The sequence below is a fragment of the Petromyzon marinus genome, unplaced genomic scaffold, assembly GCF_048934315.1.
Source record: "Petromyzon marinus isolate PM22_M1 ecotype Great Lakes invasive population unplaced genomic scaffold, UKy_Petmar_22M1.pri1.0 PM_Scaffold_54, whole genome shotgun sequence".
Lineage (NCBI taxonomy): Eukaryota > Metazoa > Chordata > Hyperoartia > Petromyzontiformes > Petromyzontidae > Petromyzon > Petromyzon marinus.
In genome coordinates this window covers 174,805-202,677 of record NW_027423546.1, presented here as the reverse complement: position 1 = coordinate 202,677, position 27,873 = coordinate 174,805, and the positions used below count along the sequence as shown (strand labels likewise).

The window sequence follows — 27,873 nt, the reverse complement described above, 5'->3', positions numbered from 1 at the left end:
TGTGTGTGTGTAGACTGTGTGTGTGTACCTGTGTGTGTGTGTGTGCCTGTGTGTGTGTACCTGTGTGTGTGTACCTGTGTGTATACTGTGTGTGTACCTGTGTGTGTGTACCTGTGTGTGTACCTGTGTGTGTACCTGTGTGTGTGTACCTGTGTGTGTACCTCTGTGTGTGTACTTGTGTGTGTGTGTACCTTTGTGTGTGTTTGTACCTGTGTGTGTACCTGTGTGTGTACTTGTGTGTGTACCTGTGTGTGTGTGTACGTGTGTGTACCTGTGTGTGTACCTGTGTGTGTGTACCTGTGTGTGTGTACCTGTGTGTGTGTACCTGTGTGTGTGTGTGTGTACCTGTGTGTGTGCATACTGTGAGTGTACCTGTGTGTGTGTGTGTACCTGTGTGTGTGTCCCTGTGTGTGTACCTGTGTGTGTGTACCTGTGTGTGTGTACTTGTGTGTGTACCTGTGTGTACCTGTGTGTATGTGTGTGTGTACCTGTGTGTGTACCTGTGTGTGTGTGTACCTAAGTGTGTGTGTGTACCTGTGTGTGTGTGTACGTGTGTGTACCTGTGTGTGTGTACCTGTGTGTGTGTACCTCTGTGTGTGTGTACCTGTGTGTGTGTACCTGTGTGTGTACCTGTGCATGTGTACCTGTGTGTGGGTACCTGTGTGTGTACCTGTGTATGTGTACCTGTGTGTGTGTCTGTACCTGTGTGTGTGTACACTGTGTGTGGGTGTGTGTACCTGTGTGTGTGTACCTGTGTGTGTGTACCTGTGTGTATACTGTGTGTGTGTACTTGTGTGTGTGTACACTGTGTGTGTGTAGACTGTGTGTGTGTGTACCTGTGTGTGTGTGTACACTGTGTGTGTGTACCTGTGTGTGTGTGTACACTGTGTGTGTGTACCTGTGTGTGTGTACCTGTGTGTGTGTGTACCTGTGTGTGTGTGTACCTCTGTGTGTGTACTTGTGTGTGTGTGTACCTTTGTGTGTGTGTGTACTTGTGTGTGTGTACCTGTGTGTGTGTGTACGTGTGTGTACCTGTGTGTGTGTACCTGTGTGTGTGTACCTGTGTGTGTACTTGTTTGTACCTGTGTGTGTGTACCTGTGTGTGTATACTGTGCGTGTACCTGTGTGTGTGTACCTGTGTGTGTGTACCTGTGTGTGTACCTGTGTGTGTGTGTACTTGTGTGTACCTGTGTGTGTGTACCTGTGTGTGTATACTGTGCGTGTACCTGTGTGTGTATACCTGTGTGTGTACCTGTGTGTGTTTACCTGTGTGTGTGTGTGTACCTGTGTGTGTGTGCATACTGTGCGTGTACCTGTGTGTGTGTGTACCTGTGTGTGTGTCCCTGTGTGTGTGTACCTGTGTGTGTGTACCTGTGTGTGTGTACTTGTGTGTGTACCTGTGTGTACCTGTGTGTATGTGTGTGTGTGTACCTGTGTGTGTACCTGTGTGTGTGTGTACCTAAGTGTGTGTATACCTGTGTGTGTGTACCTGTGTGTGTGTGTACCTCTGTGTGTGTGTACCTGTGTGTGTGTGTACCTGTGTGTGTGTGTACCTGTGTGTGTACCTGTGTATGTGTACCTGTGTGTGGGTACCTGTGTGTGTACCTGTGTATGTGTACCTGTGTGTGTGTCTGTACCTGTGTGTGTGTACACTGTGTGTGGGTGTGTGTACCTGTGTGTGTGTGTACCTGTGTGTGTGTGTGTGTCAAGTACTGAAGGCGATCCGGACTCTGAGACCAGGAAAGGCAGCGGGCAGAGATGATCACCCAAGCGAAATGCTGAGGGAGGGCGACGTTTGTGCACAGACTGCCCTATATGACATCATAACAACAGTCTGGACCACTGGACGGGTTCCGCAGGATTGGAAGGATGCCCTGGTGGTCCCCCTCTTTAAGAAGGGGGACCGCACAGACTGTAACAACTACAGGGGCATCTCACTCCTCAGTGTGCCGGGAAAGGTCCTGGCAAGGATTATTCAGCATCGCCTTGCCAGGCACGCTGAGGAGAGGCTTGCGGAGCCCCAATGCGGTTTCAGGAAAGAGCGGTCCTGCACAGATGCCATATTTTCTGTCCGTCTGCTACAGCAGAGGTGTAGGGAATTCCAACTAGACCTACATCTCTGCTTTATTGACCTGGTCAAGGCCTATAATACCATCAGTAGGCATGGGCTCTGGGTTGTTCTTCATGCTTTTGGAGTCCCTGACCCTCTGCTCACGATCATTAAGGACCTTCATGATGGTGAGCGGGCCCGGGTAAAACTACGTGGCCTGGAGTCAGAGCCATTCCCTGTACACCTTGGGGTGCGACAGGGATGTCCTCTGGCTCCCACATTATTTAACATCTATTTTGACCACGTAGTTCGTGAAGCCTTCAATAGCTGTACCGGGGGAGTCTCCATTTGTTACAGATATATTGGGAGGCTGATCGATGCCCGGGTGCGGTCAAGGGATGGCTCCCTATTGCTCAACCACGTTATGTATGCTGATGATTTGGTAATAGCTGCTCAGTCAGAGGAGGAGTTGGAGACGCTGCTGCTGAGACTGGAGCGTGCCACTAAGAGGTGGGGCCTTACCATCAGCCCCACCAAAACTAAGCACCTGCCTGGGTATTTTGTACCATCGGACACTCCACCCCCACAACTCCCAATCGGTGATGGGGCAGTTGTGGAGAGAGTGGAGAGTTTCCCATACCTGGGCAGTGTGCTTATGACTGGCTCCAGTTTAACAGCAGAGGTCTCACTCCGAATCAGTCGAGCGGCAATATCTTTTCATCGGTTGCCTACGATCCATCCTGGGTTTAACCAGGCTGGATCCTGTGAGGAGCTCGCAAATCCTTGAAAGGTCTGGGCAAGGTCCCATCGGTGAGCTCCTCCGTACAGGAGGACGTGGAGCTGAGTGGACTTGCCGATGACCGGTACCAGCTTAGTGGCGAATGGCGGTTGTTGTTGTTGTATACACTATGTATGTGTGTATAGACTGTGTGTGTATATACACTGTGTGTACACTGTGTGTGTGTGTACACTGTGTGTACCTGTGTGTGTGTACACTGTGTGTGTGTGTACACTGTGTGTGTGTACACTGTGTGTGTACCTGTGTGTGTGTGTACACTGTGTGTACGTGTACACTGTACGTGTACACTGTACGTGCACACTGTGTGTGTACACTGTGTGTGTACAGTGTATACTGTGTGTACAGTGTGTGTACAGTGTGTACGGTGTGTACAGTGCGTGTGTGTACACTGTGTGTGTGTACACTGTGTGTGTACCTGTGTATGTGTGTAGCTGTGTGTGTGTACACTGTGTGTACACTATGTGTGTGTGACACTGTGTGTGTACACTGTGTACAGTGTGTACAGTGCGTGGCTGCAGGGTGACATGGAGGACCACCCCGCCTACGCCTCCGTACTGCGAGGTGCGTCCTCCCGCTAGGTCCACTCGGCCTTAAATCAGTCACTCACTCACTCAGTCACTCAGTCAGTCACTCACTCAGTCAGTCAGGCACTCACTCACTCAGTCAGTCAGTCAGTCATTCAGTCAGTCACTCAGTCAGTCACTCAGTCAGTCAGTCAGTCACTCACTCACTCACTCAGTCAGTCAGTCAGTCACTCAGTCAGTCACTCACTCAGTCAGTCACTCAGTCAGTCACTCAGTCAGTCACTCAGTCAGTCGGTCACTCAGTCAGTCACTCACTCACTCAGTCAGTCAGTCAGTCACTCACTCAGTCAGTCACGCACTCACTCACTCAGTCAGTCACTCAGTCAGTCACTCAGTCAGTCACTCACTCAGTCACCCAGTCACTCTCTCACTCACTCAGTCACTCAGTCAGTCACTCACTCACTCAGTCACTCAGTCAGTCAGTCACTCAGTCAGTCACTCAGTCAATCACTCAGTCAGTCAGTCACTCAGTCAGTCACTCAGTCAGTCAGTCACTCACTCAGTCACTCACTCACTCAGTCAGTCACTCACTCAGTCAGTCAGGCACTCACTCAGTCACTCACTCACTCAGTCAGTCACTCACTCAGTCAGTCAGGCACTCACTCAGTCACTCACTCAGTCACTCACTCAGTCAGTCAGTCACTCAGTCAGTCAGTCACTCACTCAATCAATCACTCACTCAGTCAGTCACTCACTGAGTCACTCAGTCACTTACTCACTCAGTCACTCTCTCACTCAGTCACTCAGTCACTCTCTCAATCAGTCACTCACTCAGTCACTCACTCACTCACTCAGTCACTCACTCAGTCACTCACTCACTCAGTCACTCACTCACACTCAGTCAGTCACTCACTCACCCACTCACTCAGTCACTCAGTCACTCACTCAGTCACTCTCTCACTCCGTCACTCAGTCACTCTCTCACTCACCCACTCACTCAGTCACTCAGTCACTCACTCAGCCAGTCACTCACTCACTCAGTCAGTCACTCACTCAGTCAATCACTCACTCAGTCAGTCAGTCACTTACTCAGTCACTCTCTCACTCCGTCACTCAGTCACTCTCTCACTCACCCACTCACTCAGTCACTCAGTCACTCACTCAGTCACTCAGTCACTTACTCAGTCACTCTCTCAATCAGTCACTCAGTCACTCACTCAGTCACTCAGTCACTTACTCAGTCACTCTCTCAATCAGTCAGTCACTCACTCAGTCAATCACTCACTCAGTCAGTCAGTCACTTACTCACTCAGTCACTCTCTCACTCCGTCACTCAGTCAATCTCTCACTCACCCACTCACTCAGTCACTCAGTCACTCACTCAGTCACTTACTCAGTCACTCTCTCAATCAGTCACTCAGTCACTCACTCACTCAGTCACTCACTCAGTCACTCACTCAGTCAGTCACTCACCCCCTCAGTCAATCACTCACTCACTCAGTCACTCTCTCACTCACTCTCTCACTCAGTCACTCAGTCAGTCATTCAGTCACTCAGTTACTCACTCAGAGCGCCATTCACTCAGTCACTCACTCACTAAGTCAGCCACTCACTCAGTCACTCACTCACTCAGTCACTCAGTCAGCCACTCACTCAGTCACTCAGTTACTCTCTCACTCACTCAGTCAGCCACTCACTCTGTAACTCAGTCACTCACTCAGTCACTCAGTCACTCACTCACTAACTCACTAACTCACTCACCCACCCGCTCAATCACTCACCCACTCAGTCACTCACTCACTCACCCACGCACTCACTCACCCACGCACTCACTCACCCACTCACCCACCCACTCACCCACTCACTCACTCACCCACTCACTCACTCACCCACCCACTCACTCACCCACGCACTCACTCACCCACGCACTCACTCAGTCACTCACCCACTCACTCACTCACCCACCCACTCACTCACCCACGCACTCACTCACCCACGCACTCACTCACCCACTCACTCACTCAGTCACTCACCCACTCACTCACTCAGCCTCAAACTCGCTCACTCACTCACCACTCTGTTGGTGACTGAGTGGAGAGTCTCTGTGTGTATCTGTGTGTGTCTCTCTGTGTGTGTCTCTGTGTGTGTGTCTCTGTGTCTGTGTCTCTCTGTGTGTGTCTACGTAGGGGTGAGTGTCCACGTGAGGCCCGGCCCTGTCCCAGACTCGCTGGGTCTCTCTGGTACCACCGTGAGAGTCACCGTGGGCCTTGAGGCTCTGTCTGTGTGTCTCTCTGTGTCTCTGTGTGTGTGTCTCTGTGTGTGTCTCTGTGTGTGTCTCTGTGTGTGTCTACGTAGGGGTGAGTGTCCACGTGAGGCCCGGCCCTGTCCCAGACTTGCTGGGTCTCTCCGGTACCACCGTGAGAGTCACCGTGGGCCTTGAGGCTCTGTCTGTGTGTCTCTCTGTGTCTCTCTGTGTGTGTCTCTGTGTCTCTGTGTCTACGTAGGGGTGAGTGTCCACGTGAGGCCCGGCCCTGTCCCAGACTTGCTGGGTCTCTCTGGTACCACCGTGAGAGTCACCGTGGGCCTTGAGGCTCTGTCTGTGTCTCTGTGTGTGTGTGTCTCTGTGTGTCTCTGTGTGTCTCTGTGTGTGTCTACGTAGGGGTGAGTGTCCACGTGAGGCCCGGCCCTGACCGAGACTTGCTGGGTCTCTCTGGTACCACCGTGAGAGTCACTGTGGGCCTTGAGGCTCTCTCTGTGTCTGTGTGTGTGTGTCTCTGTGTGTGTCTCTGTGTGTGTCTCTGTGTCTCTGTGTGTGTGTGTCTGTGTCTGTGTATCTCTGTGTCTCTGTGTGTCTCTGTGTGTCTATCTGTCTCTGTGTGTCTCTGTGTGTGTGTCTATCTGTGTGTCTCTGTGTCTGTCTGTGTGTCTGTGTGTGTGTGTCTCTCTGTGTGTGTGTCTCTGTGTGTGTCTGTGTGTCTCTGTGTGTGTGTCTCTGTGTCTATCTGTGTGTGTGTCTCTATGTCTCTGTGTCTCTCTGTGTCTCCCTGTATCTCTGTGTCTCTCTGTGTGTCTCTGTGTGTGTCTCTGTGTGTGTCTCTGTGTGTGTCTGTGTCTCTGTGTCTCTCTGTGTGTCTGTGTATGTGTGTGTGTGTCTGTGTCTCTGTGTCTACGTAGGGGTGAGTGTCCACGTGAGGCCCGGCCCTGTCCCAGACTTGCTGGGTCTCTCCGGTACCACCGTGAGAGTCACCGTGGGCCTTGAGGCTCTGTCTGTGTCTCTGTGTGTCTCTGTGTGTGTCTCTCTCTGTGTGTCTCTGTGTCTCTGTGTGTGTCTACGTAGGGGTGAGTGTCCACGTGAGGCCCGGCCCTGTCCCAGACTTGCTGGGTCTCTCCGGTACCACCGTGAGAGTCACTGTGGGCCTTGAGGCTCTGTCTGTGTGTCTCTGTGTGTCTCTGTGTGTGTGTCTCTGTGTGTGTGTCTCTGTGTGTGTGTCTCTGTGTCTCTCTGTGTGTGTCTACGTAGGGGTGAGTGTCCACGTGAGGCCCGGCCCTGTCCCAGACTCGCTGGGTCTCTCCGGTACCACCGTGAGAGTCACCGTGGGCCTTGAGGCTCTGTCTGTGTGTGTCTCTGTGTCTGTGTGTGTGTCTCTGTGTCTCTCTGTGTGTGTCTACGTAGGGGTGAGTGTCCACGTGAGGCCCGGCCCTGTCCCAGACTTGCTGGGTCTCTCCGGTACCACCGTGAGAGTCACTGTGGGCCTTGAGGCTCTATCTGTGTCTCTCTGTCTCTGTGTCTCTGTGTGTGTGTCTCTGTGTGTGTCTCTGTGTGTCTCTGTGTGTGTCTGTGTAGGGGTGAGTGTCCACGTGAGGCCCGGCCCTGTCCCAGACTTGCTGGGTCTCTCCGGTACCACCGTGAGAGTCACCGTGGGCCTTGAGGCTCTATCTGTGTCTCTCTGTCTCTGTGTCTCTGTGTGTGTGTCTCTGTGTGTGTCTCTGTGTCTACGTAGGGGTGAGTGTCCACGTGAGACCCGGCCCTGTCCCAGACTCGCTGGGTCTCTCTGGTACCACCGTGAGAGTCACTGTGGGCCTTGAGGCTCTCTCTGTGTCTGTGTGTCTCTGTGTGTGTCTCTGTGTGTGTCTCTGTGTCTCTGTGTGTGTGTGTCTGTGTCTGTGTATCTCTGTGTCTCTGTGTATCTCTGTGTGTCTATCTGTCTCTGTGTGTCTCTGTGTGTGTGTCTATCTGTGTGTCTCTGTGTCTGTCTGTGTGTCTCTGTGTGTGTGTCTCTCTGTGTGTGTGTCTCTGTGTGTGTCTGTGTGTCTCTGTGTGTGTGTCTCTGTGTCTATCTGTGTGTGTGTCTCTATGTCTCTGTGTCTCTCTGTGTCTCTCTGTATCTCTGTGTCTCTCTGTGTGTCTCTGTGTGTGTCTCTGTGTGTGTCTCTGTGTGTGTCTGTGTCTCTGTATCTCTCTGTGTGTCTGTGTATGTGTGTGTGTGTCTGTGTCTCTGTGTCTACGTAGGGGTGAGTGTCCACGTGAGGCCCGGCCCTGTCCCAGACTTGCTGGGTCTCTCCGGTACCACCGTGAGAGTCACCGTGGGCCTTGAGGCTCTGTCTGTGTCTCTGTGTGTCTCTGTGTGTGTCTCTCTCTGTGTGTCTCTGTGTCTCTGTGTGTGTCTACGTAGGGGTGACTGTCCACGTGAGGCCCGGCCCTGTCCCAGACTTGCTGGGTCTCTCCGGTACCACCGTGAGAGTCACTGTGGGCCTTGAGGCTCTGTCTGTGTGTCTCTGTGTGTCTCTGTGTGTGTGTCTCTGTGTGTGTGTCTCTGTGTGTGTGTCTCTGTGTCTCTCTGTGTGTGTCTACGTAGGGGTGAGTGTCCACGTGAGGCCCGGCCCTGTCCCAGACTCGCTGGGTCTCTCCGGTACCACCGTGAGAGTCACCGTGGGCCTTGAGGCTCTGTCTGTGTGTGTCTCTGTGTCTGTGTGTGTGTCTCTGTGTCTCTCTGTGTGTGTCTACGTAGGGGTGAGTGTCCACGTGAGGCCCGGCCCTGTCCCAGACTTGCTGGGTCTCTCCGGTACCACCGTGAGAGTCACTGTGGGCCTTGAGGCTCTATCTGTGTCTCTCAGTCTCTGTGTCTCTGTGTGTGTGTCTCTGTGTGTGTCTCTGTGTGTCTCTGTGTGTGTCTGTGTAGGGGTGAGTGTCCACGTGAGGCCCGGCCCTGTCCCAGACTTGCTGGGTCTCTCCGGTACCACCGTGAGAGTCACCGTGGGCCTTGAGGCTCTATCTGTGTCTCTCTGTCTCTGTGTCTCTGTGTGTGTGTCTCTGTGTGTGTCTCTGTGTCTACGTAGGGGTGAGTGTCCACGTGAGACCCGGCCCTGTCCCAGACTTGCTGGGTCTCTCTGGTACCACCGTGAGAGTCACTGTGGGCCTTGAGGCTCTGTCTGTGTCTCTCTGTGTCTCTCTGTGTGTCTCTGTGTGTGTCTACGTAGGGGTGAGTGTCCACGTGAGACCCGGCCCTGTCCCAGACTCGCTGGGTCTCTCTGGTACCACCGTGAGAGTCACTGTGGGCCTTGAGGCTCTCTCTGTGTCTGTGTGTGTGTGTCTCTGTGTGTGTCTCTGTGTGTGTCTCTGTGTCTCTGTGTGTGTGTGTGTGTCTGTGTCTGTGTATCTCTGTGTCTCTGTGTGTCTCTGTGTGTCTATCTGTCTCTGTGTGTCTCTGTGTGTGTGTCTATCTGTGTGTCTCTGTGTCTGTCTGTGTGTCTCTGTGTGTGTGTCTCTCTGTGTGTGTGTCTCTGTGTGTGTCTGTGTGTCTCTGTGTGTGTGTCTCTGTGTCTATCTGTGTGTGTGTCTCTATGTCTCTGTGTCTCTCTGTGTCTCTCTGTATCTCTGTGTCTCTCTGTGTGTCTCTGTGTGTGTCTCTGTGTGTGTCTCTGTGTGTGTCTGTGTCTCTGTGTCTCTCTGTGTGTCTGTGTATGTGTGTGTGTGTCTGTGTCTCTGTGTCCACGTAGGGGTGAGTGTCCACGTGAGGCCCGGCCCTGTCCCAGACTTGCTGGGTCTCTCCGGTACCACCGTGAGAGTCACCGTGGGCCTTGAGGCTCTGTCTGTGTCTCTGTGTGTCTCTGTGTGTGTCTCTCTCTGTGTGTCTCTGTGTCTCTGTGTGTGTCTACGTAGGGGTGAGTGTCCACGTGAGGCCCGGCCCTGTCCCAGACTTGCTGGGTCTCTCCGGTACCACCGTGAGAGTCACTGTGGGCCTTGAGGCTCTGTCTGTGTGTCTCTGTGTGTCTCTGTGTGTGTGTCTCTGTGTGTGTGTCTCTGTGTGTGTGTCTCTGTGTCTCTCTGTGTGTGTCTACGTAGGGGTGAGTGTCCACGTGAGGCCCGGCCCTGTCCCAGACTCGCTGGGTCTCTCCGGTACCACCGTGAGAGTCACCATGGGCCTTGAGGCTCTGTCTGTGTGTGTCTCTGTGTCTGTGTGTGTGTCTCTGTGTCTCTCTGTGTGTGTCTACGTAGGGGTGAGTGTCCACGTGAGGCCCGGCCCTGTCCCAGACTTGCTGGGTCTCTCCGGTACCACCGTGAGAGTCACTGTGGGCCTTGAGGCTCTATCTGTGTCTCTCTGTCTCTGTGTCTCTGTGTGTGTGTCTCTGTGTGTGTCTCTGTGTGTCTCTGTGTGTGTCTGTGTAGGGGTGAGTGTCCACGTGAGGCCCGGCCCTGTCCCAGACTTGCTGGGTCTCTACGGTACCACCGTGAGAGTCACCGTGGGCCTTGAGGCTCTATCTGTGTCTCTCTGTCTCTGTGTCTCTGTGTGTGTGTCTCTGTGTGTGTCTCTGTGTCTACGTAGGGGTGAGTGTCCACGTGAGACCCGGCCCTGTCCCAGACTCGCTGGGTCTCTCTGGTACCACCGTGAGAGTCACTGTGGGCCTTGAGGCTCTCTCTGTGTCTGTGTGTGTGTCTCTGTGTGTGTCTCTGTGTGTGTCTCTGTGTCTCTGTGTGTGTGTGTCTGTGTCTGTGTATCTCTGTGTCTCTGTGTGTCTCTGTGTGTCTATCTGTCTCTGTGTGTCTCTGTGTGTGTGTCTATCTGTGTGTCTCTGTGTCTGTCTGTGTGTCTCTGTGTGTGTGTCTCTCTGTGTGTGTGTGTCTGTGTGTCTCTGTGTGTGTGTCTCTGTGTCTATCTGTGTGTGTGTCTCTATGTCTCTGTGTCTCTCTGTGTCTCTCTGTATCTCTGTGTCTCTCTGTGTGTCTCTGTGTGTGTCTCTGTGTGTGTCTCTGTGTGTGTCTGTGTCTCTGTGTCTCTCTGTGTGTCTGTGTATGTGTGTGTGTGTCTGTGTCTCTGTGTCTACGTAGGGGTGAGTGTCCACGTGAGGCCCGGCCCTGTCCCAGACTTGCTGGGTCTCTCCGGTACCACCGTGAGAGTCACCGTGGGCCTTGAGGCTCTGTCTGTGTCTCTGTGTGTCTCTGTGTGTGTCTCTCTCTGTGTGTCTCTGTGTCTCTGTGTGTGTCTACGTAGGGGTGACTGTCCACGTGAGGCCCGGCCCTGTCCCAGACTTGCTGGGTCTCTCCGGTACCACCGTGAGAGTCACTGTGGGCCTTGAGGCTCTGTCTGTGTGTCTCTGTGTGTCTCTGTGTGTGTGTCTCTGTGTGTGTGTCTCTGTGTGTGTGTCTCTGTGTCTCTCTGTGTGTGTCTACGTAGGGGTGAGTGTTCACGTGAGGCCCGGCCCTGTCCCAGACTCGCTGGGTCTCTCCGGTACCACCGTGAGAGTCACCGTGGGCCTTGAGGCTCTGTCTGTGTGTGTCTCTGTGTCTGTGTGTGTGTCTCTGTGTCTCTCTGTGTGTGTCTACGTAGGGGTGAGTGTCCACGTGAGGCCCGGCCCTGTCCCAGACTTGCTGGGTCTCTCCGGTACCACCGTGAGAGTCACTGTGGGCCTTGAGGCTCTATCTGTGTCTCTCTGTCTCTGTGTCTCTGTGTGTGTGTCTCTGTGTGTGTCTCTGTGTGTCTCTGTGTGTGTCTGTGTAGGGGTGAGTGTCCACGTGAGGCCCGGCCCTGTCCCAGACTTGCTGGGTCTCTCCGGTACCACCGTGAGAGTCACCGTGGGCCTTGAGGCTCTATCTGTGTCTCTCTGTCTCTGTGTCTCTGTGTGTGTCTCTGTGTGTGTCTCTGTGTCTACGTAGGGGTGAGTGTCCACGTGAGACCCGGCCCTGTCCCAGACTTGCTGGGTCTCTCTGGTACCACCGTGAGAGTCACCGTGGGCCTTGAGGCTCTGTCTGTGTCTCTCTGTGTCTCTCTGTGTGTCTCTGTGTGTGTCTACGTAGGGGTGAGTGTCCACGTGAGACCCGGCCCTGTCCCAGACTCGCTGGGTCTCTCTGGTACCACCGTGAGAGTCACTGTGGGCCTTGAGGCTCTCTCTGTGTCTGTGTGTGTGTGTCTCTGTGTGTGTCTCTGTGTGTGTCTCTGTGTCTCTGTGTGTGTGTGTGTCTGTGTCTGTGTATCTCTGTGTCTCTGTGTGTCTCTGTGTGTCTATCTGTCTCTGTGTGTCTCTGTGTGTGTGTCTATCTGTGTGTCTCTGTGTCTGTCTGTGTGTCTCTGTGTGTGTGTCTCTCTGTGTGTGTGTCTCTGTGTGTGTCTGTGTGTCTCTGTGTGTGTGTCTCTGTGTCTATCTGTGTGTGTGTCTCTATGTCTCTGTGTCTCTCTGTGTCTCTCTGTATCTCTGTGTCTCTCTGTGTGTCTCTGTGTGTGTCTCTGTGTGTGTCTCTGTGTGTGTCTGTGTCTCTGTGTCTCTCTGTGTGTCTGTGTATGTGTGTGTGTGTCTGTGTCTCTGTGTCTACGTAGGGGTGAGTGTCCACGTGAGGCCCGGCCCTGTCCCAGACTTGCTGGGTCTCTCCGGTACCACCGTGAGAGTCACCGTGGGCCTTGAGGCTCTGTCTGTGTCTCTGTGTGTCTCTGTGTGTGTCTCTCTCTGTGTGTCTCTGTGTCTCTGTGTGTGTCTACGTAGGGGTGAGTGTCCACGTGAGGCCCGGCCCTGTCCCAGACTTGCTGGGTCTCTCCGGTACCACCGTGAGAGTCACTGTGGGCCTTGAGGCTCTGTCTGTGTGTCTCTGTGTGTCTCTGTGTGTGTGTCTCTGTGTGTGTGTCTCTGTGTGTGTGTCTCTGTGTCTCTCTGTGTGTGTCTACGTAGGGGTGAGTGTCCACGTGAGGCCCGGCCCTGTCCCAGACTCGCTGGGTCTCTCCGGTACCACCGTGAGAGTCACCGTGGGCCTTGAGGCTCTGTCTGTGTGTGTCTCTGTGTCTGTGTCTCTGTGTGTGTCTCTGTGTCTCTCTGTGTGTGTCTACGTAGGGGTGAGTGTCCACGTGAGGCCCGGCCCTGTCCCAGACTTGCTGGGTCTCTCCGGTACCACCGTGAGAGTCACTGTGGGCCTTGAGGCTCTATCTGTGTCTCTCTGTCTCTGTGTCTCTGTGTGTGTGTCTCTGTGTGTGTCTCTGTGTGTCTCTGTGTGTGTCTGTGTAGGGGTGAGTGTCCACGTGAGGCCCGGCCCTGTCCCAGACTTGCTGGGTCTCTCCGGTACCACCGTGAGAGTCACCGTGGGACTTGAGGCTCTATCTGTGTCTCTCTGTCTCTGTGTCTCTGTGTGTGTGTCTCTGTGTGTGTCTCTGTGTCTACGTAGGGGTGAGTGTCCACGTGAGACCCGGCCCTGTCCCAGACTTGCTGGGTCTCTCTGGTACCACCGTGAGAGTCACCGTGGGCCTTGAGGCTCTGTCTGTGTCTCTCTGTGTCTCTCTGTGTGTCTCTGTGTGTGTGTCTGTGTCTCTGTGTCTCTGTGTCTACGTAGGGGTGAGTGTCCACGTGAGGCCCGGCCCTGTCCCAGACTCGCTGGGTCTCTCCGGTACCACCGTGAGAGTCACCGTGGGCCTTGAGGCTCTGTCTGTGTCTCTCTGTGTGTGTGTCTCTGTGTGTGTGTCTCTGTGTGTCTCTGTGTGTGTCTCTGTGTCTCTGTGTGTGTCTACGTAGGGGTGAGTGTCCACGTGAGGCCCGGCCCTGTCCCAGACTCGCTGGGTCTCTCCGGTACCACCGTGAGAGTCACCGTGGGCCTTGAGGCTCTGTCTGTGTGTCTCTCTGTGTCTCTCTGTGTGTCTCTGTGTGTGTCTACATAGGGGTGAGTGTCCACGTGAGACCCGGCCCTGTCCCAGACTCGCTGGGTCTCTCTGGTACCACCGTGAGAGTCACTGTGGGCCTTGAGGCTCTCTCTGTGTCTGTGTGTGTGTGTCTCTGTGTGTGTCTCTGTGTGTGTCTCTGTGTCTCTGTGTGTGTGTGTGTGTCTGTGTCTGTGTATCTCTGTGTCTCTGTGTGTCTCTGTGTGTCTATCTGTCTCTGTGTGTCTCTGTGTGTGTGTCTATCTGTGTGTCTCTGTGTCTGTCTGTGTGTCTCTGTGTGTGTGTCTCTCTGTGTGTGTGTCTCTGTGTGTGTCTGTGTGTCTCTGTGTGTGTGTCTCTGTGTCTATCTGTGTGTGTGTCTCTATGTCTCTGTGTCTCTCTGTGTCTCTCTGTATCTCTGTGTCTCTCTGTGTGTCTCTGTGTGTGTCTCTGTGTGTGTCTCTGTGTGTGTCTGTGTCTCTGTGTCTCTCTGTGTGTCTGTGTATGTGTGTGTGTGTCTGTGTCTCTGTGTCTACGTAGGGGTGAGTGTCCACGTGAGGCCCGGCCCTGTCCCAGACTTGCTGGGTCTCTCTGGTACCACCGTGAGAGTCACCGTGGGCCTTGAGGCTCTGTCTGTGTCTCTGTGTGTCTCTGTGTGTGTCTCTCTCTGTGTGTCTCTGTGTCTCTGTGTGTGTCTACGTAGGGGTGAGTGTCCACGTGAGGCCCGGCCCTGTCCCAGACTTGCTGGGTCTCTCCGGTACCACCGTGAGAGTCACTGTGGGCCTTGAGGCTCTGTCTGTGTGTCTCTGTGTGTCTCTGTGTGTGTGTCTCTGTGTGTGTGTCTCTGTGTGTGTGTCTCTCTGTGTTTGTCTACGTAGGGGTGAGTGTCCACGTGAGGCCCGGCCCTGTCCCAGACTCGCTGGGTCTCTCCGGTACCACCGTGAGAGTCACCGTGGGCCTTGAGGCTCTGTCTGTGTGTGTCTCTGTGTCTGTGTGTGTGTCTCTGTGTCTCTCTGTGTGTGTCTACGTAGGGGTGAGTGTCCACGTGAGGCCCGGCCCTGTCCCAGACTTGCTGGGTCTCTCCGGTACCACCGTGAGAGTCACTGTGGACCTTGAGGCTCTATCTGTGTCTCTCTGTCTCTGTGTCTCTGTGTGTGTGTCTCTGTGTGTGTCTCTGTGTGTCTCTGTGTGTGTCTGTGTAGGGGTGAGTGTCCACGTGAGGCCCGGCCCTGTCCCAGACTTGCTGGGTCTCTCCGGTACCACCGTGAGAGTCACCGTGGGCCTTGAGGCTCTATCTGTGTCTCTCTGTCTCTGTGTCTCTGTGTGTGTGTCTCTGTGTGTGTCTCTGCGTCTACGTAGTGGTGAGTGTCCACGTGAGACCCGGCCCTGTCCCAGACTTGCTGGGTCTCTCTGGTACCACCGTGAGAGTCACCGTGGGCCTTGAGGCTCTGTCTGTGTCTCTCTGTGTCTCTCTGTGTGTCTCTGTGTGTGTGTCTGTGTCTCTGTGTCTCTGTGTCTACGTAGGGGTGAGTGTCCACGTGAGGCCCGGCCCTGTCCCAGACTCGCTGGGTCTCTCCGGTACCACCGTGAGAGTCACCGTGGGCCTTGAGGCTCTGTCTGTGTCTCTCTGTGTGTGTGTCTCTGTGTGTGTGTCTCTGTGTGTCTCTGTGTGTGTCTCTGTGTCTCTGTGTGTGTCTACGTAGGGGTGAGTGTCCACGTGAGGCCCGGCCCTGTCCCAGACTCGCTGGGTCTCTCCGGTACCACCGTGAGAGTCACCGTGGGCCTTGAGGCTCTGTCTGTGTCTCTGTGTTTCTGTGTCTCTGTGTGTGTGTCTCTGTGTGTGTGTCTCTGTGTGTGTCTACGTAGGGGTGAGTGTCCACGTGAGGCCCGGCCCTGTCCCAGACTCGCTGGGTCTCTCCGGTACCACCGTGAGAGTCACCGTGGGCCTTGAGGCTCTGTCTGTGTGTCTCTCTGTGTCTCTCTGTGTGTGTGTCTGTGTCTCTGTGTGTGTGTCTCTGTGTCTACGTAGGGGTGAGTGTCCACGTGAGGCCCGGCCCTGTCCCAGACTTGCTGGGTCTCTCCGGTACCACTGTGAGAGTCACCGTGGGCCTTGAGGCTCTATCTGTGTCTCTCTGTCTCTGTGTCTCTGTGTGTGTGTGTCTCTGTGTCTCTCTGTGTGTGTGTGTGTGTCTCTGTGTGTCTCTGTGTGTGTCTACGTAGGGGTGAGTGTCCACGTGAGGCCCGGCCCTGTCCCAGACTTTCTGGGTCTCTCCGGTACCACCGTGAGAGTCACCGTGGGCCTTGAGGCTCTGTCTGTGTCTCTGTGTCTCTGTGTGTGTCTCTCTGTGTCTCTGTGTGTGTCTTTGTGTCTCTGTGTCTCTGTGTATGTCTACGTAGGGGTGAGTGTCCACGTGAGGCCCGGCCCTGTCCCAGACTCGCTGGGTCTCTCCGGTACCACCGTGAGAGTCACTGTGGGCCTTGAGGCTCTGTCTGTGTCTCTCTGTGTGTGTCTCTGTGTGTGTGTCTGTGTCTCTGTGTGTGTGTCTCTATGTCTCTGTGTCTACGTAGGGGTGAGTGTCCACGTGAGGCCCGGCCCTGTCCCAGACTTGCTGGGTCTCTCTGGTACCACCGTGAGAGTCACCGTGGGCCTTGAGGCTCTGTCTGTGTCTCTCTGTGTCTCTGTGTGTGTCTCTGTGTGTGTCTCTGTGTCTGTCTGTGTGTGTCTACGTAGGGGTGAGTGTCCACATGAGGCCCGGCCCTGTCCCAGACTCGCTGGGTCTCTCCGGTACCACCGTGAGAGTCACCGTGGGCCTTGAGGCTCTGTCTGTGTCTCTCTGTCTCTGTGTCTCTGTGTCTATCTGTCTCTCTGTGTGTGTCTACGTAGGGGTGAGTGTCCACGTGAGGCCCGGCCCTGTTCCAGACTCGCTGGGTCTCTCCGGTACCACCGTGAGAGTCACCGTGGGCCTTGAGGCTCTGTCTGTGTGTCTCTGTGTGTGTGTCTCTGTGTCTCTGTGTGTGTGTCTACGTAGGGGTGAGTTTCCACGTGAGGCCCGGCCCTGTCCCAGACTTGCTGGGTCTCTCCGGTACCACCGTGAGAGTCACCGTGGGCCTTGAGGCTGTGTCTGTGTCTCTCTGTCTCTGTGTCTCTGTCTGTGTCTCTGTGTGTGTCTCTGTGTGTGTCTCTGTGTGTCTCTGTGTGTGTCTACGTAGGGGTGAGTGTCCACGTCAGGCCCGGCCCTGTCCCAGACTCGCTGGGTCTCTCTGGTACCACCGTGAGAGTCACTGTGGGCCTTGAGGCTCTGTCTGTGTCTCTGTGTGTGTGTCTCTGTGTGTGTCTCTGTGTCTCTGTGTCTGTGTCTCTGTGTCTCTGTGTGTGTCTACGTAGGGGTGAGTGTCCACGTGAGGCCCTGTCCCAGACTTGCTGGGTCTCTCCGGTACCACCGTGAGAGTCACCGTGGGCCTTGAGGCTCTGTCTGTGTCTCTCTGTCTCTGTGTCTCTGTCTGTGTCTCTGTGTGTGTGTCTCTGTGTGTGTCTCTGTGTGTCTCTGTGTGTGTCTACGTAGGGGTGAGTGTCCACGTGAGGCCCGGCCCTGTCCCAGACTTGCTGGGTCTCTCCGGTACCACCGTGAGAGTCACCGTGGGCCTTGAGGCTCTGTCTGTGTCTCTCTGTGTCTCTGTGTGTGTCTCTGTGTCTCTGTGTGTCTCTCTGTGTGTGTGTGTCTCTGTGTGTGTCTCTGTGTGTCTCTGTGTGTGTCTCTGTGTGTCTCTGTGTGTGTCTGTGTAGGGGTGAGTGTCCACGTGAGGCCCGGCCCTGTCCCAGACTTGCTGGGTCTCTCCGGTACCACCGTGAGAGTCACCGTGGGCCTTGAGGTTCTGTCTGTGTCTCTGTGTCTCTGTGTGTGTCTTTGTGTGTCTCTGTGTGTGTCTACGTAGGGGTGAATGTCCACGTGAGGCCCGGCCCTGTCCCAGACTTGCTGGGTCTCTCCGGTACCACCGTGAGAGTCACCGTGGGCCTTGAGGCTCTATCTGTGTCTCTCTGTCTCTGTGTCTCTGTGTGTGTGTCTCTGTGTGTCTCTGTGTGTGTGTCTCTGTGTGTGTCTACGTAGGGGTGAGTGTCCACGTGAGGCCCGGCCCTGTCCCAGACTCGCTGGGTCTCTCCGGTACCACCGTGAGAGTCACCGTGGGCCTTGAGCCTCTGTCTGTGTCTCTGTGTCTCTGTGTGTGTGTCTCTGTGTCTCTGTGTATGTCTCTGTGTGTGTGTCTCTCTGTGTGTCTCTGTGTGTCTCTGTGTGTGTCTACGTAGGGGTGAGTGTCCACGTGAGGCCCGGCCCTGTCCCAGACTTGCTGGGTCTCTCCGGTACCACCGTGAGAGTCACCGTGGGCCTTGAGGCTCTGTCTGTGTCTCTGTGTGTCTCTGTGTGTGTGTCTCTGTGTGAGTCTGTGTGTGTGTCTCTGTGTGTGTCTACGTAGGGGTGAGTGTCCACGTGAGGCCTGGCCCTGTCCCAGACTCGCTGGGTCTCTCCGGTACCACCGTGAGAGTCACCGTGGGCCTTGAGGCTCTGTCTGTGTCTCTGTGTGTCTCTGTGTGTGTGTCTCTGTGTGAGTCTGTGTGTGTGTCTCTGTGTGTGTCTACGTAGGGGTGAGTGTCCACGTGAGGCCCGGCCCTGTCCCAGACTCGCTGGGTCTCTCCGGTACCACCGTGAGAGTCACCGTGGGCCTTTAGGCTCTCTCTGTGTGTCTCTGTGTGTGTGTCTATGTGTGTGTGTTTGTGTGTCTCTGTGTGTGTCTACGTAGGGGTGAGTGTCCACGTGAGGCCCGGCCCTGTCCCAGACTCGCTGGGTCTCTCCAGTACCACCGTGAGAGTCACCGTGGGCCTTGAGGCTCTGTCTGTGTCTCTGTGTCTCTGTGTGTGTCTCTGTGTGTCTCTGTGTGTGTCTACGTAGGGGTGAGTGTCCACGTGAGGCCTGGCCCTGTCCCAGACTCGCTGGGTCTCTCCGGTACCACCGTGAAAGTCACTGTGGGCCTTGAGGCTCTCTCTGTGTCTCTGTGTCTGTGTGTGTGTCTCTGTGTGTCTCTGTGTGTGTCTACGTAGGGGTGAGTGTCCACGTGAGGCCCGGCCCTGTCCCAGACTTGCTGGGTCTCTCCGGTACCACCGTGAGAGTCACCGTGGGCCTTGAGGCTCTGTCTATGTCTCTCTGTGTCTCTGTGTGTGTCTCTGTGTGTCTCTGTGTCTCTGTGTGTGTCTACGTAGGGGTGAGTGTCCACGTGAGGCCCGGCCCTGTCCCAGACTCGCTGGGTCTCTCCGGTACCACCGTGAGAGTCACCGTGGGCCTTGAGGCTCTGTCTATGTCTCTCTGTGTCTCTGTGTGTGTGTCTCTGTGTCTACGTAGGGGTGAGTGTCCACGTGAGGCCCGGCCCTGTCCCAGACTCGCTGGGTCTCTCCGGTACCACCGTGAGAGTCACCGTGGGCCTTGAGGCTCTGTCTATGTCTCTCTGTGTCTGTGTGTGTGTCTCTGTGTGTCTCTGTGTGTGTCTACGTAGGGGTGAGTGTCCACGTGAGGCCTGGCCCTGTCCCAGACTCGCTGGGTCTCTCCGGTACCACCGTGAGAGTCACCGTGGGCCTTGAGGCTCTGTCTATGTCTCTCTGTGTCTGTGTGTGTGTCTCTGTGTGTCTCTGTGTGTGTCTACGTAGGGGTGAGTGTCCACGTGAGGCCTGGCCCTGTCCCAGACTTGCTGGGTCTCTCTGGTACCACCGTGAGAGTCACCGTGGGCCTTGAGGCTCTGTCCCTTCACCAGGCGCGGGGTGGTCTGCTGGTGGCCAGCTGGCCGTTCAGCGCCCTGCGGAGATACGGGCACAGCACCGTGAGTCACGTGGTGGTTGTGGTGGTGATGGAGGTGGTGGTGGTTGTGGTGGTGGTGATTGTGGTGGTTGTGGTGGTGGTGGTGGTGGCGGTGGTGGTTGTGGTGGTGGTTGTGGTGGTGGTTGTGGTGATGGTAGTGGTGATGATTGTGATGGTGGCAGTGGTGGTGGTTGTGATGGGGGAGTTGGTGGTACTGGTGGTGGTAGTGGTGGTGGTTGTGGTGGTTGTGGGGGTTGTGGTGGTGGTGGTTGTTGTGGTGGTTATGGGGGTTGTGGTGGTGGTTGTGGTGGTGATGGAGGTGGTGGTAGTGGTGGTGGTGGTTGTGGTGGTGGTGGTTGTGGTGGTGATGGTTGTGGGGGTTGTGGTGGTGGTTGTGGTGGTGGTTGTGGTGGTGGTTGTGATGGTAGTGGTGATGGTTGTGGGGGTTGTGGTGGTGGTTGTGGTGGTGATGGAGGTGGTGGTGGTTGTGGTGGTGGTGGTGATTGTGGTGGTTGTGGTGGTGGTGGTGGCAGTGGTGGTTGTGGTGGTGGTAGTGGTGGTGGTGGTGGTTGTGGTGGTAGTGGTGGTGGTGGTTGTTGTGGTGGTTGTGGTGGTAGTGGTGGTGGTGGTTGTGGTGGTTGTGGTGGTGGTGGTGGTGGTAGTGATGGTGGTGGTGGTTGTGGTGGTGGTGGTTGTGGTGGTGGTAGTGGTGGTGGTGGTGGTTGTGGTGATGGTGGTAGTGGTGGTGGTGGTGGTGATGGTGGTGGTGGGGTGGTGGTGGTGGTAGTAGTGGTGGTTGTGGAGGTTGTGGTGGTTGTGGTGGTGGTGGTGATGATTGTGATGGTGGTAGTGGTGGTGGTAGTGGTAGGGGTGGTGGTGGTTGTGGGGGTTGTAGTGGTGGTGGTGATGATTGTGATGGTGGTAGTGGTGGTGGTGGTTGTGGTGGTGGTAGTGATGGTGGTAGTGGTGGTGGTGGTTGTGGTGGTGGTAGTGGTGGTAGTGGTGGTGGTGGTTGTGGTGGTGGTGGTAGTGGTGGTGGTGGTTGTGGTGGTGGTGGTAGTGGTGGTGGTAGTGGTGGTGGTGGTTGTGGTGGTGGTGGTGGTTGTGATGGGGGAGGTGATGGTTGTCGTGGTGATGGAGGTGGTGGTGGTTGTGGTGGTGGTTGTGGTGATGTCTCACCCCCACACGTGTCCCCCCCCCCTCACCCCCCCCACGTGTCCCACCCCACAGGGCTGCTTCACGGTGGAGCTGGGCCGCGGCTGCCCCTCCGGGCCGGGCACCGTGACCCTGGTGACCCCGCAGGCCTCTCAGCTCTTCTCCCTCACGCGGGAGGCCATCGAAGCGCTGAAGGCGCCCTCCGCCCCCTCGTCATCGCCCCTTCCCACCGCATCATTGTCCACATCGCCCCTTCCCACCGCATCATTGTCCACATCGCCCCTTCCCACCGCATCATTGTCCGCATCGCCCCTTCCCACCGCATCATTGTCCACATCACCGCTTCCCACCACATCATTGTCCGCATCATCACCTCCCACCGCATCATTGTCCGCATCGCCCCTTCCCACCGCATCATTGTCCACATCGCCCCTTCCCACCGCATCATTGTCCACATCGTCCCTTCCCACCGCATCATTGTCCGCATCGCCCCTTCCCACCGCATCATTGTCCGCATCGCCCCTTCCCACCGCATCATTGTCCGCATCGCCCCTTCCCACCGCATCATTGTCCGCATCGTCCCCTCACACCGCATCATTGTCCACATCGCCCCTTCCCACCGCATCATTGTCCACATCGCCCCTTCCCACCGCATCATTGTCCGCATCGCCCCTTCCCACCGCATCATTGTCCACATCGCCCCTTCCCACCGCATCATTGTCCGCATCGCCCCTTCCCACCGCATCATTGTCCGCATCGCCCCTTCCCACCGCATCATTGTCCGCATCGCCCCTTCCCACCGCATCATTGTCCGCATCGCCCCTTCCCACCGCATCATTGTCCGCATCGCCCCTTCCCACCGCATCATTGTCCACATCGCCCCTTCCCACCGCATCATTGTCCGCATCGCCCCTTCCCACCGCATCATTGTCCGCATCGCCCCTTCCCACCGCATCATTGTCCGCATCGCCCCTTCCCACCGCATCATTGTCCGCATCGCCCCTTCCCACCGCATCATTGTCCGCATCGCCCCTTCCCACCGCATCATTGTCCGCATCGCCCCTTCCCACCGCATCATTGTCCGCATCGCCCCTTCCCACCGCATCATTGTCCGCATCGCCCCTTCCCACCGCATCATTGTCCACATCGCCCCTTCCCACCGCATCATTGTCCGCATCGCCCCTTCCCACCGCATCATTGTCCGCATCGCCCCTTCCCACCGCATCATTGTCCGCATCGCCCCCTCCCACCGCGTCGTCGTCCACCCCTTCGTCCACCCCCTCGTCCACCCACTCGTCCACCCCCTCGTCCACCCCTTCGTCCTCGTCGTCGTCCGCGTCATCGTCCGCGGACGGAGCGGTGGGCTTCCCCGCGGCTGAGGGGACGGTCGAGGGAGCGGCAGGGGCAGAGGGGACGTGGACTCGCGACCAGCAGCGGCATCGGTATCATCATCAGCTGAATCAGCAGCATGATGATGATGATGATGATCAGCTGAATCAGCTGAATCAGCAGCAGCAGCATGATGATGATGATGATGATCATCACCGGCGGCAGTCGGTTCGTCAGCATCAGCAACGGCGACGGCTGCCGTCCCTGCCACCAGAGGCCTCCGTTGGCCGCTCAATCCCCTCACACGGAGGCGGTGGAGGCGGTGTTGGTGGTGGCGGTGGAGGTGGTGGAGGTTGCGGTGGAGGAGGTGGGGTCCATGATCTCTGCAGCGAGGAGGTCTACTCAGTGCCTGACTACTCGGCCTTTGAGGGAACTGCCACCAAAGCCGCCACCAAAGCCGCCGCTACCGTCCGAAGGAGACCCCCGGGCGCCGTGAGGGTCCCGGGCGAGGGGGTCTACATGGGGCTCTACCAGGACCCCGCGGTCATACTGGCGAGGACCCCGGACTTAGGCGTCTACGGAGTTCCCGCGGACGCCCTGGCGAGGACCCCGGACTTAGGCGTCTACGGAGTTCCCGCGGACGCCCTCGTTAGGACCCCGGACTTATTAGGCGTCTACGGAGTTCCCGTGGACGCACTCGCTAGGACCCCGGACTTATTAGGCGTCCGCGGAGTTCCCGCCGGTGCCTCGCCGGACGCCCCGATCTACGACGACCCCGCGGACGCCCTCGCTAGGACCCCGGGCTTATTAGGCGTCCGCGGAGTTCCCGCCGGTGCCTCGCCGGACGCCCCGATCTACGACGACCCCGCGGACGCCCTCGCTAGGACCCCGGGCTTATTAGCCGTCCGCGGAGTTCGCGCCGGTGCCTCGCCGGACGCCCCGATCTACGACGACCCCGCGGACGCCCTCGCGAGGACCCCGGGCTTATTAGGCGTCCGCGGAGTTCCCGCCGGTGCCTCGCCAGACGCCCCGATCTACGACGACCCCGCGGACGCCCTCGCTAGGACCCCGGACTTAGGCGTCCACGGAGTTCCCGCAGGTGCCTCGCAGAACGCCCCGATCTACGACAACCCCGTGGACGCCCTCGCGAGGACCCCGGACTTAGCCGTCCGCGGAGTTCCCGCCGGTGCCTCGCAGAACGCCCCGATCTACGACGACCCCGCGGACGCCCTCGCTAGGACCCCGGACTTAGCCGTCCACGGAGTTCCCGCAGGTGCCTCGCCGGACGCCCCGATCTACGACGACCCCGTGGACGCCCTCGCGAGGACCCCGGGCTTATTAGCCGTCCGCGGAGTTCCCGCCGGTGCCTCGCAGAACGCCCCGATCTACGACGACCCCGTGGACGCCCTCGCGAGGACCCCGGACTTATTAGGCGTCCGCGGAGTTCCCGCGGACGCCCTCGCGAGGACCCCGGGCTTATTAGGCGTCCGCGGAGTTCCCGCGGACGCCCTCGCGAGGACCCCGGGCTTATTAGCCGTCCGCGGAGTTCCCGCGGACGCCCTCGCGAGGACCCCGGGCTTATTAGGCGTCCGCGGAGTTCCCGCGGACGCCCTCGCGAGGACCCCGGGCTTATTAGGCGTCCGCGGAGTTCCCGCGGACGCCCTCGCGAGGACCCCGGGCTTATTAGGCGTCCGCGGAGTTCCCGCGGACGCCCTCGCGAGGACCCCGGGCTTATTAGGCGTCCGCGGAGTTCCCGCGGACGCCCTCGCGAGGACCCCGGGCTTATTAGGCGTCCGCGGAGTTCCCGCGGACGCCCTCGCGAGGACCCCGGGCTTATTAGGCGTCCGCGGAGTTCCCGCGGACGCCCTCGCGAGGACCCCGGGCTTATTAGGCGTCCGCGGAGTTCCCGCGGACGCCCTCGCGAGGACCCCGCTGCCCAGGCGCCGCCACCCCGAGCCGCCGCTGTTGAGGCCCGGGGCCTTCGGGGGCTCGGCCCCCTCGCTGGGGCCGCCCGGGGCCCGGGCGGGCGGCCCCGGCTCGCTGGGCGGGCTGGGGACCGCCCTGAGGGACCGCCTCAGGAGGATGATTCAGAGGACCGGGGCGAGGGACGGCAACACGCACAGGCCTGCCACTGCGACGGAGTGAAAAGGGGGAGGGGTTTTGCGGGGGTGGGGGAGGAGCCTCCGCTGTGATGTCACGGTGGTGGGAGGGGCCGGCTGCCACTCACTCAGGCAGTCAGTCAGTCACTCAGTCAGTCACTCAGTCAGTCATTCACTCAGTCAGTCACTCAGTCAGTCATTCACTCAGTCAGTCACTCAGTCAGTCACTCAGTCAGTCATTCAGTCAGTCACTCAGTCACTCACTCAGTCAGTCACTCAGTCACTCACTCGGTCACTCACTCAGTCACTCACTCAATCACTCAGTCACTTAGTCACTCACTCAGTCACTCACTCAGTCACTCAGTCAGTCAGTCAGTCACTTAGTCAGTCACTCAGTCACTCAGTCGCTCAGTCAGTCAGTCACTCAGTCAGTCACTCAGTCACTCACTCAGTCACTCAGTCACTCACTCAGTCTCTCAGTCAGTCACTCAATCACTTAGTCAGTCACTCACTCAGTCACTCACTCAGTCAGTCACTCAGTCACTCAGTCAGCCACTCAGTCAGTCACTCAGTCAGTCACTCACTCAGTCAGTCACTCAGTCACTCACTCAGTCACTCAGTCAGTCACTCAGTCAGTCACTCAGTCAGTCACTCACTCAGTCAGTCACTCAGTCAGTCAGTCACTCACTCAGTCAGTCACTCAGTCAGTCACTCAGTCACTCAGTCAGCCACTCAGTCAGTCACTCAGTCAGTCACTCACTCAGTCAGTCACTCAGTCAGTCACTTACTCAGATACCCAGTCACTCACTCACTCAGTCAGTCACTCAGTCACTCACTCAGTCAGTCAGTCACTCAGTCACTCACTCAGTCACTCACTCACCCACTCACTCAGTCACTCAGTCACTCACTCACCAACTTACTCAGTCACTCAGTCACTCAGTCACTCACTCACTCAGTCACTCTCTCACTCAGTCACTCTCTCACTCAGTCACTCACTCAGGCACTCACTCACACACTCACTCACTCAGTCACTCACTCACCCACTCACTCAGTCACTCACTCAGTCACTCACTCAGTCAGTCACTCTCTCACTCAATCACTCACTCAGTCACTCACTCACCCACTCACTCAGTCACTCAGTCACTCACTCAGTCAGTCACTCTCTCACTCAATCACTCACTCAGTCACTCACTCACCCACTCACTCAGTCACTCAGTCACTCACTCAGTCACTCAGTCACTCAGTCACTCTCTCACTCACTCACTCAGTCACTCACTCACCCACTCACTCACTCACTCAGTCACTCTCTCACTCAGTCACTCTCTCACTCAGTCACTCACTCAGGCACTCACTCACTCACACACTCACTCATTCAGTCACTCAGTCAGCCACTCAGTCAGTCACTCAGTCAGTCATTCACTCAGTCAGTCACTCAGTCAGTCATTCACTCAGTCAGTCACTCAGTCACTCACTCAGTCACTCAGTCACTCAGTCAGTCACTCAGTCAGTCACTCAGTCACTCAGTCAGTCATTCACTCAGTCAGTCACTCAGTCAGTCATTCACTCAGTCAGTCACTCACTCAGTCACTCAGTCACTCAGTCACTCACTCAGTCACTCACTCAGTCACTCAGTTACTCAGTCACTCACTCAGTCACTCACTCAGTCAGTCACTCAGTCAGTCACTCTGTCAGTCAGTCAGTCACTCAGTCAGTCAGTCACTCAGTCACTCAGTCAGTCAGTCAGTCACTCAGTCAGTCACTCAGTCACTCAGTCACTCACTCAGTCACTCAGTCAGTCACTCAATCACTTAGTCAGTCACTCACTCAGTCACTCACTCAGTCAGTCACTCACTCAGTCACTCACTCAGTCACTCAGTCACTCAGTCAGTCACTCAGTCAGTCAGTCACTCAGTCAGTCACTCAGTCACTCAGTCACTCACTCAGTCAGTCACTCAATCATTTAGTCAGTCACTCACTCAGTCAGTCACTCAGTCAGTCACTCAGTCAGTCACTCAGTCACTCAGTCAGTCACTTACTCACTCACTCACCCACTCATTCACTCACCCACTCACTTACCCACTCACTCACCCTCTCACTCACCCACTCACCCTCTCTCTCACTCACCCACTCACCCTCTCACTCACCCACTTACTCACCCACTCACCCACTCACTCACTCACCCACTCACCCACTCACTCACCCACCCACTCACCCACTCACCCTCTCTCTCACTCACTCACCCACTCACTCACTCACCCACCCACTCACTCACTCACCCACTCACTCACTCACTCACCCACCCACTCACTCACCCACCCACTCACTCACTCACCCACTCACCCACTCACTCACTCACCCACCCACTCACCCACTCACCCTCTCTCTCACTCACTCACACACTCACTCACCCACTCACTCACTCACCCACTCACTCATTCTCCCGCTCATTCACCCACCCACTCACTCACCCACTCACTCACTTACTGATTCACCCACTCACCCACTCATTCACTCACTCACCCTCTCACTCACCCACTTACTCACCCACTCACCCTCTCACTCACTCAATTGCTAGCCCACTTGCCATCTCACCCTCAAATCTTCACAACAAGAATAATGAAAAGCTATAAACAAAATATTAATTCCTGCAGTCACGAATACTTTGTCAAGATTTATAAAAATATCTTTCCTATAAACGTCATTTTGTCTATCTGTGTGTCTTTGTGTGTGTCTTGTTGTGTGTCTGTGAGTGTGTGTCTGTGTGTGTGTGTGTGTCTGTGTGTCTGTGTGTGTGTCTGTGTGTGTGTCTGTGTGCGTGTGTCTGCGTGTGTGTCTGCGTGTGTGTCTGTGTGTGTGTCTGTGTGTGTGTGTCTGTGTGTGTCTGTGTGTGTGTGTAGCGATAGTGTAGTGTAGCGGTTAGCGCTACGCTGCGCTATGAACCTGGCGACCCGGGTTCGATTCCCGCTCACGGCCAACACCAGTGACGATTATCTGAACCGGTCCCGGGCCTCTCCTAGGTCGACTCAGCCTCAAATGAGTACCTGGTGCGGTGTGTAAACATCACCACTAGGGAGAGACAAAGGCGGTCGGGCGTCGTGCTGGCCACCCACCCCCTCGTGTACCGTTCCGGCCTTCATAGGTGCTCGCTAGCAGCACTTGCCCCTACAGTCTGTTAAGGCTATATGGGGGATCTTTGTCTTTGTTTTTGTGTGTGAGAGTGTATGAGAGTGTGTGTGTGAGTGTGTGTGAGAGTGTGTGTGTGTGTGAGAGTGTGTGTGTGTGAGTGTGTGTGAGTGTGTGAGAGAGTGTGTGTGTGTGTGAGTGTGTGAGAGAGTGTGTGTGAGTGTGTGTGAGTGTGTGTGTGAGAGTGTGTGAGTGTGTGTGAGAGTGTGTGTGTGTGTGAGTGTGTGTGAGTGTGTGTGAGTGTACACGTGTGTGTGTGTCTGAGTGTACACGCGTGTGTGTGTGTCTGAGTGTACACGTGTGTGTGTCTGAGTGTACACGTGTGTCTGAGTGTACACGTGTGTGTGTGTCTGAGTGTACACGTGTGTGTGTGTCTGAGTGTACACGTGTGTGTGTCTGAGTGTGTGTGTGTCTGAGTGTACACGTGTGTGTGAGTGTACACGTGTGTGTGTGTCTGAGTGTACACGTGTGTGTGTGTCTGAGTGTACACGTGTGTGTGTCTGTGTGTGTGTGTCTGAGTGTACACGTGTGTGTGTGTCTGAGTGTACACGTGTGTGTGTGTGAGTGTACACGTGTGTGTGTCTGAGTGTACACGTGTGTGTGTGTGCCTGAGTGTACACGTGTGTGTCTGAGTGTACACGTGTATGTCTGAGTGTACACGTGTATGTCTGAGTGTACACGTGTGTGTCTGAGTGTACACGTGTGTGTGTGTGTATGAGTGTACACGTGTGTGTGTGTGTCTGAGTGCACACGTGTGTGTGTGTCTGAGTGTACACGTGTGTGTG

The 27,873-nt window shown here is 56.2% G+C and overlaps 1 protein-coding gene across 1 annotated transcript; it reads left to right on the top strand.

Moving 5' to 3' along the window:
- The first annotated feature begins 3,373 nt into the window (after positions 1–3,373).
- LOC142923466 (uncharacterized) lies at positions 3,374–23,961 on the top strand. Its single transcript, XM_076064593.1, has 3 exons — positions 3,374–3,410; positions 19,091–19,344; positions 20,553–23,961. The coding sequence occupies exons 1-3, from the start codon at positions 3,374–3,376 to the stop codon at positions 23,949–23,951; spliced, it is 3,690 nt and encodes a 1,229-aa protein (XP_075920708.1). The 3' UTR covers positions 23,952–23,961.
- Positions 23,962–27,873: the final 3,912 nt, after the last annotated feature.